The sequence below is a fragment of the Urocitellus parryii genome, chromosome 1, assembly GCF_045843805.1.
Source record: "Urocitellus parryii isolate mUroPar1 chromosome 1, mUroPar1.hap1, whole genome shotgun sequence".
Taxonomy (NCBI): domain Eukaryota; kingdom Metazoa; phylum Chordata; class Mammalia; order Rodentia; family Sciuridae; genus Urocitellus; species Urocitellus parryii.
In genome coordinates this window covers 64,692,326-64,707,696 of record NC_135531.1, presented here as the reverse complement: position 1 = coordinate 64,707,696, position 15,371 = coordinate 64,692,326, and the positions used below count along the sequence as shown (strand labels likewise).

The 15,371-nt window shown below is 42.8% G+C and overlaps 1 protein-coding gene across 1 annotated transcript in view; it reads right to left on the bottom strand.

Annotated features, from left to right (window-relative positions):
* Rasgrf2 (Ras protein specific guanine nucleotide releasing factor 2) overlaps positions 1-15,371 on the bottom strand; it is a 231,658-nt gene that overhangs the window by 9,156 nt on the left and 207,131 nt on the right. The window contains exons 20-23 of the mRNA XM_026394561.2: positions 10,269-10,329; positions 9,864-9,967; positions 7,684-7,768; positions 4,355-4,552 (exon numbers count right to left, since the gene is read on the bottom strand). Coding sequence (XP_026250346.1) covers positions 4,355-4,552; positions 7,684-7,768; positions 9,864-9,967; positions 10,269-10,329 — 448 coding nt within the window. The remainder of the gene's footprint in view (positions 1-4,354; positions 4,553-7,683; positions 7,769-9,863; positions 9,968-10,268; positions 10,330-15,371) is intronic.

The following is a 15,371-nucleotide window of genomic DNA, read 5'->3' as shown; positions in this document are numbered from 1 at the left end:
TGCATTGTCTCACACATGAGCTTTGGGGAGACACCTAATATTTAAACCACAACAGATAGTGAACTGCCAGCTCTGTTCTACAGAGGCAGGTGCTGAAACCTTCACCAGAACAAAGGTCATTGTGTGATATGATTTCAATGCAGAGGCAGGGCACAATATTGGCATGATTAAAAAAAAGAACAACAACTTGGGGAGAAGAGTAAGTGCTTCTCTGCATACATTTAGCCATAAAGAAAGAACAGTGTTTAGAAAAGAAAAATTGTAATGCACGGAAAATTAAAGAACTTGAAGAACTGGAAAAGCATGTGTAGAACATAGAATATTAAAGGAAAGGTCTCATGTCAGGGAGTTTTCACCATGAATCTTTCACAATCAAAGTGCATATTTGGTTGCTTTGGCATTGACTGAGCAATATCTTCTGCTCTAAATTCTTTCTTTGATGATAATGATCATCAATTTGTTAAAAAAAAAAGTATAACAGATATTTACTAATAAAGCACATGGTTGTTGACATTGGTCTGGAGTTTCTTCCATGGTAAGGTGGCCTTTGGGGATAAGAACCTGTTTCTGGTGATACTCACACCCAGGCTGACTGGCTGAGTCCTGATGCCTCAGATCCTACTGGGTAAAGCACCTGGCAAGCCCAAAGCAAAGCTGCTCTCCCCCTGTGCCTCAGCCTAGAAAGGAGTTGCACAGTTCCTGATAGCTTTCAGAATAATGCCAACAGTTCCCCATCTTGGTTTCTGAAGGCTCTGGGCGGCCTCCTTCTTGGCCCAAGGATGGCCTTAGCTCAAAGAAGTTGCAGAAGTACAGTCTGTTCCACAGCCACGTAGAGGGCTCCAGACTGCATATTCCACCAGGCCTTCTGGATCCCCTGGACAGATCTGAAGGGACAGCTGCAGAACAGATGGTGCAACCCAGACTGCCTGAAGCAGACATGTCCACAACTAGGCCCAGAGTGAGGTGCTCAGCCACAGACACAGCCTCTTGGGAGGACAGTACATCAACTCGTGCTAAGGTCACCAGGGGTGACTCATGCATGTGGTTGAAATCGTGTAATCTATTTAGTGCCTCCTCAGGTGTTACATCAAAATTTGAAACAGATTTAATATTAGCCTATCATCCCTATCCCTTGGTTATCCCTAAATTTGCATCCTCTCAAAGTCAGCTATAGAGAAGCCTGGAAGCTTTCTTAAAGTTTGGTGATTCCTTGGTGCCAGTTTCAAAGGAATAAAGAAACAGGGAAGAGAAGGAAAAAGAAGGCTGAGGCGTGACTTACTGACCCTAGTGAAGTGCTACCAAGTGTGTGACAGGACGATACGCTCTGTTCAGCCAGCACCTGATCCTGAGGGAAAAATAGTCACTACACAGGAGTTGGTGTCCAGCTTTTGGGTTCTCACATAAATGTTTTTTTTTTCCCTACTTTGGTACTGAGCATTGAACTCAGGAGCACTCAACTACTGAGCCACATCCCTAGCCCTATTTTATATTTTTTTGTTTAAAGACAGGGTCTCACTGAGTTGCTTAGTGTCTCGCTGTTGCTGAGGCTAGCTTTGAATGTGCGATCCTCCTGCCTCAGCCTCCTGAGCTACTGGGATAAGTGTTTAAAGTCCCCTTAAAAATAGCATTCTGATTCCCACTAGTTATAAAAACTCTCAGAAAACCAGGGAAACATGACTGCTTCCTTCATTTATAAAGAGCATTTACAAAACAACAACAACAAAAAAAAAAAAAAACTGACGACCAGGTTGGATGGTAAAAGACTGAAAACTTTGCCCCCAAGATTGAGAACAAGGTAAGTATTTCCTTTATTGCCTCTCTAGTCAATGCAGTATTCGAAGTATCAGAACAACAAGGCAAAAAAGAAAATAAAAGGCATATAAATTAAGAAAGAAAGAAATGACTACTCCTATTTATAAATCACATAATTGTCTACGTAAAAAAATTCCAAGAAGTCTACAAACAAACTTGTGGAACTATTAGGTGAGGTCAGCAAGTTTATAGCTAGAAGATCAATGTACAAAATCAAATTACATTTCTATATACTAACTTTCATTGAAGAGGATATACAGATGGCAAAAAAGCACATGAAAAGAAGTTTAACATCATGAACCATTAAAAAGTGCACATTTTTGTCACAGTGAGCTATCAGCGTGACTAAATTTTAAAAAATGATAATATCAAATGTTGGCAAGAATGTCTTAGAGAACTTGGATCACTCATACATTTCTGATATAGCTACTCTGGAAAAGTTTGGCAGTTTCTTATAAAACTAAACATACACTAACCAGCAATTGCACTCTTGGAGATTTATCCCAGAGAAATGAAAACTGATGTTTACACAAAACCTTTACTGTAATTTTCATAGTAGTTCTATTCATAATAGCCCTGATCTAGAAACTACCCAAGTGTTCTTCAAGGAGTGAATGGTGAAACAAAATGTGGTATATTATATCCATACCATGGAATACTACTCAACAATAAAAGAGAATACAGTATTGATACAGGTAATAACTTAAATAGAGCTCATGCGAATTATGCTGAGTTAAAAAAAAGCAAATCTCAAAATGTCACATACTCTATGATTCCATTTATATACTCTGCTTGAAATGACAGAATTATAGAGATGGAAAACAGATTAGTGATTGTTATGAGTCAGGGAATGGGGCTGGAAGGAAGGTGGTTATGGCTATTGAAGCATGGCACTAGAGTCCTTTGTAATGGAACTACATACGCTGTATCCTGACTGGGGTTGTGATCACACTAATCTACCCTTGTAATAAAAGTACACAGAATTAAATACCCCTCCACACACAAAAACATGAAAAGCTGGTGAGTCCTGAGTAGGATTGGTGGATTGTACCAATGTTCATTCATTTCCTGGTTGTGATATTGTCTACAGTTATAAAAAGGTTGTCACTGGGGGAAAGTGGGAGCAATGTGTAGGAGATATCTATATTATCTCACAACTGCAAGTGAAGTTAAAATCATCTCCAAATAGGAAACTTTAAAAATAATAGTATTTTTAAACCATGGCTTTTATTTCACAAAGTCCAGCCTTTGCTCTAATAAAAGGACTTGGGAGCTCCAAGACATCAAGATTCTCAGAGCACTGTGCTTTTCCTAAGGAATAAGCAAGGGTGGATGAAGGCTCTGACTTAGGCTTGGTGTCCAGCCATGTAGAGAAGTTGCAGCATCTCCAATACCAAAGGGAAAGGCTTGGAGAGAGAAGCCAAAACAGAGAGGAGTGAGAAATAACATGTCTCAGAGAGGGGCTTAAATCCTCAGGAAGCTTCTTTTTACTCGCTTAAATAATTCAGAAAGACCTGAGAACATGTCAGCAGAATGTAGTTATGTTCTTCTTCTAGTCTAGTCCCCTAGAGATGGCACCATGTAGATGCCCTTCACCAACGTGGCTGGGCACATCCAGGTAGGTGGGGTGTTGGGGAAGGTGAGGCAGAGAGCACCTGACAAAGACCCTCCTACCCATGGGCACCATTGCAGGATGGAGGAGCCTGGAAAATTTCCCCAAGGCCCTTTGGTAGTCATCTAATGAAGAATGCACAAATCCAATAGGGGTCTCCAAGGGGCAGCCAGCCTGAGAGACAGAGGCTCACAGCATCAGCAGAGTCAATGAGAGCTGAAGCAGGGCGGGGTCAGCCAGTGCAGGGTGGTTCCTGGGCAGGGTGAGCAAGTACCCAGGGACCAATCAGAAAAGGACTAATAGGAAGCCAGGGGTGCAGAGAACCTTCCAGAAGCCCAGAGAAGCCCTCCCAATACCTATCAATACCCAGGCAGAACCCAGATGAAAAAAGGCAGGGAAGAATTGTGATTTGGTTTGAATCTTGAAATTATCTGAATGAAAACAACAGGTCAGAGGCAAGTAGAACCCAATAAAAAAAAATTTAAGAAAGTTATGTTTGTGCACATCTAAGTCATTTTGCCAAAACTTTAAGTCTGCTACATGAATGACAAAGAAAAAGGTGAGCCCTGAGGTCTTTTGGCCCTAAGACATCTGTGTCCCTACCTTGGGGGGAAAAGAATGAATGCATTCATTGGTCATCGCCTGAAATCAGTGTGCCCTCCCGAAATCACTGGGGAAGCAACTCTTGATTGTCACATAGTTTGAGGCTGTACCCCCACCCCAAATGTTTTAATGAATGTTTTGGAAATGCACATGAGTGGAATTAATTAAGTGGTAAGAGCACGGTAATTACCCATGTTGGCACCTTTCTTTGGCAACTATGCTGCTCATCTCAGCTAATGATTTCCTAATTAGTAATATTTATCTTGGCTCTCGTCTCCCAGCCTCTCCTCCTCTCAGCAGCAGTCTGTGTCGCACTCGGATGCTCACCTGCTTGGACACCTTGGCCCAGGTTTTCTTCAGCCTGTAGATGGCACTTCTGTTTAAGGCCGAGGTGATCTCCAGCACGCCATTGTAGTTGTGCAGGCATCTGCAAATGTCCGCCACCGCCACCCACTTCTCGATGGCGTTGGCACGGGAGCTGACATCAGCGTAATTCATTATCTGGGAGGCCACCAGGTTACTCATCTGAGACAAGCAAAAAGTCAGAAAGGCTGTCTAAGAACCAGAGAAGTGCATACAGGAAAGGAGGGTGTCCTACGGTGTGGAGATCCATTCCATCTTTGGATACTGACTTTCTAAGAATGCACACATCCAATAGGGGTCACCCTGTTTCTAAGGAAACTGATGTCTGTGTAATAATAACATTAAACTGCTGAGCACCCGGTCACCCTTAGAGGGTGCAGAAGGATTCTTTAGAATTTAGTTTGTTGGGGGGAAAAGCGATTTTATGAATCAGGTGAATCTCCTTTTGATGAAGGAGAGAATAATCTAACTCCCGAGGAAAGGCAATGTTTGTAGACCAGGGGATGTCACTCCTTGGAAACACATACTCCTCGTCCCCAGCAGCGGGATGCCTCAGATATTACAGGGAAATTAAAAACACCCACCCCTAGTCAGACCAAATTCTGAACTGATCAACTCTCCAACCAGAAACTCTTAGTTGCAGAGGAAGAGAGAACATTTTCTCCTTCTTACAATTTTTCACTGGCATTTTAAAGAGCTTATGGCCTTGGGGCTAAATATTGTCATTCTGCTAGAGAAAGCCAGCTTAAGAAGCTCAACTGTTGCAATATGGAGAGGAAAGGGGAAAAATAGGATTACTAACAAAGGGAACATGGGCTGCGGAATCTTGCATTGATACACTAAATCTGGTGGGGAACTCCATTCTTGCATGATTCCAAAGGTCTGTAAGCTCTGCCAGTGCCCCAGAGTCATCACTGTGACATTCACTAAAGCACCTACTGTGGTGCAACTTATTGAGCATCTGTTCATCCTCAGAGTGGTGTGAGGGGTGGCCTGGAATCCAGTCTGCAGGGGGAACAGGTGATTTTGTTAATCAGTAGTTTGGATGAAGAAATCATTGCAGTAATTACTGAGCAAATGGATGGAAGTAGTCTTAGGTGTTGAGAACAGGAAGAAAAAGAACTAAGTGTCCCTAACTGACCCAGATGTTAAGGGTTTGGTCCCTAGGGTGGTGCTGTTGGACAGTGCTGTGGACCTCCAGGAGGAAGGGCCTTTTGTGAGGTCCCTAGGTTGCTGGGGGCCTATCTTTGAAAAGGGATGCAGTAACCAAGCCCCTCCCTCCTCCATTCATTTGCATCCTGGCCATGAGACAGCCACTTGCTCTGACACATGCTCCCTGCCACTGCTATCTGCAATGTGCACCAGAGGTCCAAAGCAATGGGACTGTCTGACCTTGGATTGCAGGCTCCAAAACTGTGAGACAAAGTAAACCTTTTTTTCATTATGAATTAATTATCTTGAGTATTTTATTATAGAAATATCTGACTAACACACCAACCTTAAGGTGCTCTGAGACTAGTTAGGTGGGAGGGGGAGGTGAGAGAGATATGTGGACAAGTAAATGCCACAAAGAGAAATACGAAGAAGCTATGTCTAGGCATGGAGGGGATTGGGAACTTGCAGACAGAATGGGGATCTGGTCTAGTCCAGGGGAGGATTCTGAAAACAGGTCATGCCTACATTGCATCTTGAAAGATGAGGATGACTATCCTCTGCTTCCCATCAAAATAAAAGAGCAAAGGGCCAGTGGTGGAAGGCATGGCATCACTGAGGACCTGGCTGCCCTCTGAGGAGCTTAGGGGGCTGGGGACACAAAGATGACAGATGGGCAGGCTCTTGCACACCAGGTTGAGGAGTTGAGACCGTCTCCTGAAGGTGAGGGGAAGCCCCTCACAGATTTTGCCAAAGAGAGCAACATAATTAGATTGACCTTTCAGAGGAGTAATTCCTAGGGCATGGCACATGGAATACATCAGGGCACAGTAACTCAAGTGGGAAGAGAGGAGCCAGAAGCTCCAGGAGCAAAAGGATGAAGTCAAATCCAGGTTGTGGCAATGGGGAAGGAGGGCTGAGGAAGGGTCTGAGACGCAGGTAGATTTAGGGCTCAGGAAGATGTTGGGGGGGGGAGATGGTAAGAGAGAGGTGAGTGAAGGAAAAGGAGACAGAGACGACCTCTAGATCCAGAGTTTGGGGGAGCAAATATATGGAGAGGCCATCACCCAAAACTGAGAAGAAGCTACAGAGGCAGGCTTGGCACAGGGGAGGGGGTGCATATGGCGGGTTCCATCTGCACCATGCAGAGGTGGTCCAGGAGGAAGAGGTATGTGGGTCTGGAGCCTGAGATGAGCCTCTGATAGGAGTGTCAGGTATATTGCAGATGTATGTACAACTCAGGTATCGAAGCTTTATTTTCCATAGCCAGACCCTGCTTCTCAAAGTGACCCAGATAAGTCAGGCACCCTGCCCTTTAGCACCAGTGGCAGGGAAGCCCATTATGTGACAGCATTCCCAAAGCATCAGTGCTCTCTGAATATACCCTGTGCAGAGTGCTGCCTTGGGAATCTATACTGTTTTTATATTTTAATTTTGGATGACTTATTAATGTACCTGTGGGGTTCCTTATATTTTTAAACAACATCATTATTCCTTTTACCGTAGTTCAGTACAACTGGAAAGGAAGTTTTCCCTTTGTTTGAACAGGATGAAAGACACTTCCATATCTGTTACTTCTTTTCCCACAGGACTAAAGGCTATTAGAACAGAACCAACTAAGAGTTGGTGGGCACAAAAGCCACTCCCAGTCTCACGGCTGGAGAAAGGCCGAGGTGATAGTAGCAGCTGGCACCACTGCACAGAGCCCAGCAGCAATGTGATCATGTTTTAAGGTGGCACTTCCCAGGCTGGAATGCGATTTGGGCTGAATGTTCCAAGATGATGAGGAGGAGTTACACAATCCAATCTTACTGTCACCATCACCACCAGGGGCCAGTGACACTGGCACTGCTGGTTTTGTCAGTCAATATATGATCTGGAAGCTACAAGGATTACCATAAAAATAATAACAGCAACTTAAACAATATTGACTGCTTCCCATCAAAACCTGTTATGCCAGGAGATCACTAGAAATCATCACATCACTACGAGATGTTAGGGGATATTTAAGTTTGTCTGTAAAGTCCATCAGTTCTGTTTTAAAAGTCAGTGGCAGAGTTTGGTTTTAGAGAAGGAGTCTGAAGACCCAGGTACTCATCTTCCTGTAACATGCCCAAGGTTTTACTTTCATGGTTACTCACATCATTAAAGTGTTGGCTGTTTTTCATAATGTAAGGTGTTCTTTCATTTTTATCCAGCTTCATCCATCCCTGCCCAAGAAACTCTCTGAAAGTTCAAAACAAAACACAAAACCAATTTAAGTTTTTTAAGAGACAATGGCTATGATCTTGCATAATTATCATGAATATGAGACACACTACATTGACATTGCCAGGAACATTCCTTGAGGCCCACCTGCTGCTACTGACCATCTCTAATGAATTGTAGCTCAACTCCAGTATTTCACTACTCCATGACAAAAAAGAAACAGGTTTTTCAGTCTCCAGTTTTCTCTTGCAAATGTTTGGAACTTTGTTCCTATAAAGGCTTTTCTGAAGTTGGAAAATTACCACCAACATGAGAGAAAGAAAGAAGTTAAGTACTAACTCAGAAACCAACACTGTTTTCCCTGGATTAGTTTCTCAGAATGTCAAGCCTTAGCAGAGGCACCAAAAAATAAAAATAAATCTATCACTGCCAAAAATGTTAATCAGGGACAGAACTTCTTTTCCTTTGCTCTGAAATTCTCTGAAGAATACAGGTTCCAAAGGCAGGGACTTTATTTTGTCCTCCCAAGAACTTAGAACAGCGCAAATACGAGGAGCCAAATAAATTCTCCCTGTTGCCACTTCTGCAGCACAGTTGCCTGATCAAGGCAGTTCAGTTGCATGAAAGCTCAGTCCGGTTTCTGGACAGCGTCCCTGCTCATTCACTACATTCAGGAACAATGAATGGCAGGAATAATCAAGATGGAGCACAGGGGATTACTTTGTATGGGCATTAAAAAATAAACTAGGACACATTCCCAGTACAGAAATGTTGACTGAATCCTTGTGCAAGTTTCTTTGTCCCTTGCTGTTGTTGATACTGCTCTTGTCCTGTAGTGTTGGTTATAAAGGTGTGCCGGGCCCATGGATGGAAATAATTGGTAGACTTTCACACAGAGGAGACACACCAAGAGCCACCACCAAAGTTTTGGCATTGATTATTCTCTTCCTCCACAGAAGTCATGTCCCCTGCCTCGAGGCACTGGAGTATAGTGAAGAAGTGAGGAGGCAGCAGAGGAAGTGACTCTGTGGTCCCTAAACCAGGTTTTCAGCTTGCCATCAGATTCATTTAAACAGCCAGTGAGTTACATTCCTGTTTCATTTTTATTTTTTCATGTTCATGTAGAGGTCTATGTATTGGAGCATGGAGGGGAAAAAGATAAAATGCATTAAGGAAAAGTCTTTGGGACATCCATTTGCTCTTTCCTTCATGCCTCTAGCCCATCTACCCTGTCCACACCCAACCCTCCACCCGCACAGAGGTCCTCTCTTCCACATACGACAGGGATCACATTCCTGGCTCTTATCACCTCGAACATAGTTACTAGTTCATGGAGGACACGTGCCAATAGTGTCCGTTTGTTTAGACAAAGGCCTTGCTTTGGGGGATACTGAGTATGACAGCTGGAAGGGGCTTCAAGAGCCTCCCCTGTTCTACACAGGAGGAAACTGTTGTGTGGGTCCGTGGCCATAAGGCTCACAATACTTGTTGATTTATGGAGGTGAGATCTATAGCAGAATTTACAACGTTTACTAGATCACTGTTTCTCAAAGTAGGGCCTCAGACCACTCAGATTCATATGGGATTCTCATTGAAAAAACAGTTTCCTGGGTCTCAAAACAACTATCACCACCACCACCACAAGGAATGCTTCTGAAAATGACGTGGCGTAGGAGGGTGATAAATACCTAGTAGAATCAGAATTAATTAATAAATAAATACCTAGTAGAATCAGAATTTCTGAGGGAAATATCTAAGAATATTCATTTTTAATAAGCTCAATGATTCTAGGCCCAAAGTCTGAGAACTGTTCTTGTAATTGTATTGAGGTTTCTGTAACTCAAGGCTAGAACACAGCAATTCACATTCTACGGTAACCCCAGTACCTATAGAAACACAAGACTAACCATCTGGAGACTCTCCAAATCACTATACCCAATATAAACTGGAACCAAGATACATTCAAATGGGGCCAAATAATCTGAACCTTAAGACTCACACCTCCTGCATACACACACACACACACGCACATACACACATCTGCCTTAGGACAATTCAGCTTCTAGGCCAGACACTGCAACTGACACTTGGTGCTGCAAGGGGTGCCACTCACTCATAAGGAATGCTTCTGAAAATGACGTGGTCTAGGAGGGTGATTTGCTCAGCCAGCTCCATGGCTGATAAGCTCTCAAAGCACTCGGCCTTTGGACAGTCAGTCTGAAAAACATGAAGGAGAGAAGTCAAACATGGGTGGGAACAAGGCACTCACCATCTCACTGTGGACAGCCCCATCTGTGGAAGTATGAAGTCTGGCACTAGATTCTAGCTAAAAAAGGAATAGCGAAGCCAACATTAATCTCACTGACCAATTGCTAGCCCCTCTGCAGAATGTGGTGCACCGCACAGAGCTTCACAGATAGACGCATGGTCAAAAATGGTGATCAGCTGCAAGTGCATTGCTTACCTTTGAGAGGCAGTGTGCATATGCCTGAGTTCAATAAACTGTGGCTGAACTTACCATTTGAATGATGTCTTCTAATTTTAGGTGAATGTCATCTTGATCATCTTGTGAAAGGGCCCTAAAAAAAATCAAAACAACCCCCATGAAAAAGAAGAAAACAGGCATGCTAGGAATGAAACTGTAAAATGCAGGTTAGTTTTCCCTAGGTGGGAAGTCAGGTTTGGGTCTGCAAGGCTGTGCAGTACAACAGGCTGCTGAGTGGAGGAAATGATGGCAGAAACAGAAAGACACTTGTGAAACGTACAAGAGAAGTATTGGGAGAGGTGATCCAGAATAGGAACCAACCAGCAGAGGCCCCAGCAGCGCCATGTTGGGACAGAGCATTTGGAGACTCACCACTTGGGTGGTCCATTTGAGCTACCATGAGGGGGGCCCCAGGAAGAATTTGCCATTTTCAGTGGAAAACAAGTGATGCTTATGGTTATGATGACCTTATACTTTGGGCCAACTGCTTAAGAAATGAGGACTCCTAATCCATCCATTTAACAAGATATGAAGAATGTTTTAAGAGGTGCAATCTCTGAAAAATGGATCAAACTCTTGGATTCATAGCATACTAGATATGTTGTAAATAAACTAATAACATAAAAAAAAAGAAGAGGAGCCAGCTTGTCCTAAACAACCATCAAGATGAACCCCCGAGGTAAGTTGGGTTGGATAATTACCCGATGATCTAGGATGTGAATCCAGGCATGCTGTAATGACAGAGGGGAGTGTGCTATTAGCCTGAGCACCCCATCCACACTCCACCAGCACCCGCCCTGCACTCCCTGCTGGTGCTGAGGCAGGAAATGCAGAGCCACCCCTCAACTTAGGATGCACAGGAGAGTTTCTGTTTGGCAATACTTGGAACAACTTGGGGCAAGAGCAGGCAGATGACTCTTCAGTCTTACTTTCCAGATCTGTATCCCCTGCACAGTGTTATTCAGCTCTCTCTACATATCTTTATTTTTGTTAGTAAATGATGAGTGAATTAATAACTAATACATAAGTTAACCTAAGATACCAAAGTGGGTGGACACTTTATGTCCAACAGAAGTTCAAAATCAGGGCTGGGGTTGTGGCTCAGTGGTAGAGCACTTGTCTAGCATGTGTGAGGCACTGGGTTTGATCCTCAGTACCACATATAAATAAATGAGTAAAATAAAGGTCCACCAACATCTAAAAATATTTTTTTTAAAAAGTTCAGAATCCAGGATAATCATACCAAGTGGGCATCCAGTTCTCTAATAGGTCATCTGGGGCCAAGCATTTTCAGTTTTCCAAAATGAAAGTATAAGCACATATAAAAAGTATTAAAATATTTAAGCAGTCCCAAACCATGTAGGCTGTCTACTGGAGCATGCTAGGTTTTTGGGGAGAGGAAAGGAAAGCTTAAAAAACTACAGACCCATTATTATTTTTCAGATATGGAGTCAGAAGTCTAAACCAGGTCAAGCAAGCTGCATTCTCTCTAGAGGCCCTGGAGAAGAACCCAAGTGTTTGCTTCCAGCTTTCAGAGGCTGCCTGATTTCCTTGGAAGATGCAAGTTTTAAAAGAAATAATGATGCGATGTTCTGTTTGTTCATAGTTGATGGAAATAAAATCCACCAATCCTCAACTATACCAAGCAAACAGAGATGGTTTACTGTATGCCCACTACATGCCAGACACATGCCAAGTGTTTGATGTCCTGCACCATAATAATCCCTTCTAACCAGGCAGTATCTCCATTTTACAGATAAGGAAACAAAAGCCAAAGAAACTTACTGGCCCAGGATTCTAGTCTAGCTGTGTTCTCCTCTTACTCAAGGCTTCTCATACTCAGGCTCATGGAGGAAGGCCTCTCTCCAAGCATCCCACAAAGAGGATAACCAATAAATGCCAATCCTGTCCCTCTACCTTCCTTTCCTCTTTCAAAACCCCTCACAGAGAATCCTAGATTACAAGACTCTCAGCAACGAGCCATATAGCAGAAAGAATCACTGTAAAGTAAAAGGCAGACCAAGGAAAAACTGAATCAAATATGGTTCTTTCTCCAAAAACTATTCAATTGCATTTGAAGGTTACACAGAGGAGACGAATGTGACTCTTTCCCAAGGTACACATCATTCTTTCCACTATATGTTAGATTCTGGAGGGAGGTCTGTGGACCCACTACATGTGACAGTGGGAAAGACATTTTTATGAGCCTGGACAATCTTTCCTTTGGGAAAAAAAAATGGTCAGGAAGTTACCTCCTCTCTAGTGTTGCTCTTCTCCATTATCTTATGCTGATATTCCAAGACACACTTTGGTTCATTAAGCTATTTGAAATTTTCTGTCTTCCTATGGGTGCTATTTGGGATGCTAAGGTTTGGGGGTGATCTTTTCATGACCTGAGCTTATCATGGTTGACCTTCCAGGATGTTTATCATCATCTCATTTGGTGGCATGTTAGATGTCTGCAAAACTCTACATTGAATACATCTGGAAGATTTTTGAATAGATAGTTAGCTAGACAACTTTGAAGTGCAAAAGTCTTAAGCAGATGTTTTCATTCTCAAACAGGGAGACAGACTTATAGAAATTATGTTCACTCGACATTAAGTAAGCCCCAAGAGACTGAGAGTCAGGGATGGCTTATCTCAGAGTACTGATGCAATATGTTTAAGTACATGCTTTGTGTTTACAACTCACTGATATGTGACTGTGATGCATAGACATCTCTAAAGTGAGTGCTACATTCAACTACAACGTGTTACGCTTTTACCTCTCACAGCATAAACTGATTTTGCTTTTGTCCCAAATTGTTCCCTTTCAGATGTGGAGGCCTCTACATCTATGGTCTGGGCCCTACAGAGGAGACACCGCTCAGCTCCTGACTATCTTTGGGTTTTGATCAACATCCAGGATCCTGGGTTCCCCCACATTTATCAGCAGTATGCTTAGTCTAAGAATTGTGCATTTAAGATGAAACACCAAATAAACTCAGAAAGAAATACATGGAAAATCCATTCTTCAATGATGAAAATATAGGTAGTCCAAAACAGAGCCAAGAGTGTCCTGATATGAGTCCACTCTCTCTTTGTGTAGACAAGGTGATGAAACCTAAGGAAAGTTGAGTCTGACTAAGATTTAGTCATATTTCACTTGGGTTATCCCACCTGCATGACAAAATGTATTTCTTCCAAGAGCTCTCAGTGTTTCTAATAATAGTAATAATAATAATAATAATAATAACAACAACAACAACAATAACAAATAGTAACAATAATAATTGCTGTAAAATGAGTTAACGTTTTACGCCATGTAGTCTTCACAACAACCCAATGGGATAATTATTACTAGCCCTATTTTTATAAATGAGGAAACCGGGGTTCAGACTAGTTAAGACACTTGAAACCGTTAAGGGCCTAAGCCAAGATTTAACACTGCAAGATCCCACAAAAGTCAGAATTAGGCTCTGCTCATTTTAAGCAGACTGTAGGTCTGCTAAAATGTCTATTTCCTCTGGCCTTACACTTCTAGTTCTCAGTTTGTTATTCAGCAAAGAGAACTAGTGCATACTAGGCTTGATGAATAACAATGAACTGGGTTGGTAAATAGGATTCATCTGGAGTACTAACCCCAGTTCACTGGTTTCTGAGGTTGCCTCTGGGAGTAGAGAGAAAACTCCCAGGATCGATTAGTAATGCCTGGCACTTGGCAGCAGTGTCTCCAGGGACTGAGGACAGGAGTGCTCATGTTGGCAATCCTGACAGTTGTTCCCAGTCCAAACACCTTCATTTCCGTGACAGCTATTTAGTCGAATGTCTCTAGAAGCATAAACTTCCAGAAGGTAATTTCAAAATGTCAGTGTTTTAAAAAAACAAAGGGCATAACCAATTGTTAACATGAAGGGAAAAGGAAGAACAATCACTCCCAGACATAATCACTACCCTCAGAGACCAGACTTACCTCAATACATGTGTATAATTTTAAAATCTTACATCGACTCAGTAACTGAACTCCTAAGCTTACCTGGATGCTTTCATAACATGAAAAAACCCAAGGAAGTCTTTAAGTATATGCTTAATTACATGTTTGTGTTTACAACTCACTGATACGTAACTGTGATGCATAGACATCTTAGAGTTCTCTAGAGCTGTCCTAACAAACTATCTTAAAGTGGTTGGCTGAAAATGGCAGACGTGGACAGCCTAGTCTCACAGTTCTGGATAGAAGCCTGAGTGCCAGGACGTGCTGTCTCTGAAACCTCTAGGGGAGTCTGTCCTTCCTTTCCTTGCCCAGGCTTCGGGGGGTCTGCCAGCAATCTTCAGCTGCAGGGTTCCACCTCACCTCCATCTACACACAGTGCTCTCCCTGTGTCTCTCAGTCTTCCATGGCTGTCTTCTTATAAGGACAATGGTCATAGTAAATCAAGGGCCCACACGACTGCCCTATGACTTAGAATTGACTGATCACTTCTGCCGTGGTCTTATTACCACATAGAGTCACATCTTGATGTATCAGAGATTAGAAATTCAACATACCTTTTTTTTTTTTTTTTTTTTTTGGTGGGGAGGCACAACATCCCCTACACCAAAGAATTGTCTGGCTACGGGATCTTCAGCTAATGGGAACCAAGAATAATTTAGAGGCTGGTTGCAAACACATCACAAACCAAAATCTGGCATTGCTACATCAAGGAGGGGCTTGCAAAAACATGGTGGGCTGAGCTAAGATGGGCTCTCCTCCACACACCAGCTTTCTGGATAATATGTTAACAACAAAAACAAAAACAAAGAAACAAAAAAAGTAGACAATGTAGCCATACTTTGAAGAGAGAAAAGACCATTTCCAGAGACTGTAAGAAGGAACTAGAAATCAGAATGGTAAAGGAATACCAGGTGCCAGAAGAGAGATGGCGGACTTCCCACTCTGAAGGAGGGATGGGAGACGTGGCCAGGAGTATCTGGGAGGCTGTAACTGAAATGTCTGCACAAAGCCATTGATGGCTGCACTCTTAAGGTAGAGAAGACTAGAAGGAAACCACCTACTCACTCAAGAAGCCATTAGAAAGCTCGTCAGCCCCTGGGACTCTGAGTGTCACCACCACAGACACACCCAAGTCTCTAGTGCGAAACTCCAGCCTTTTTT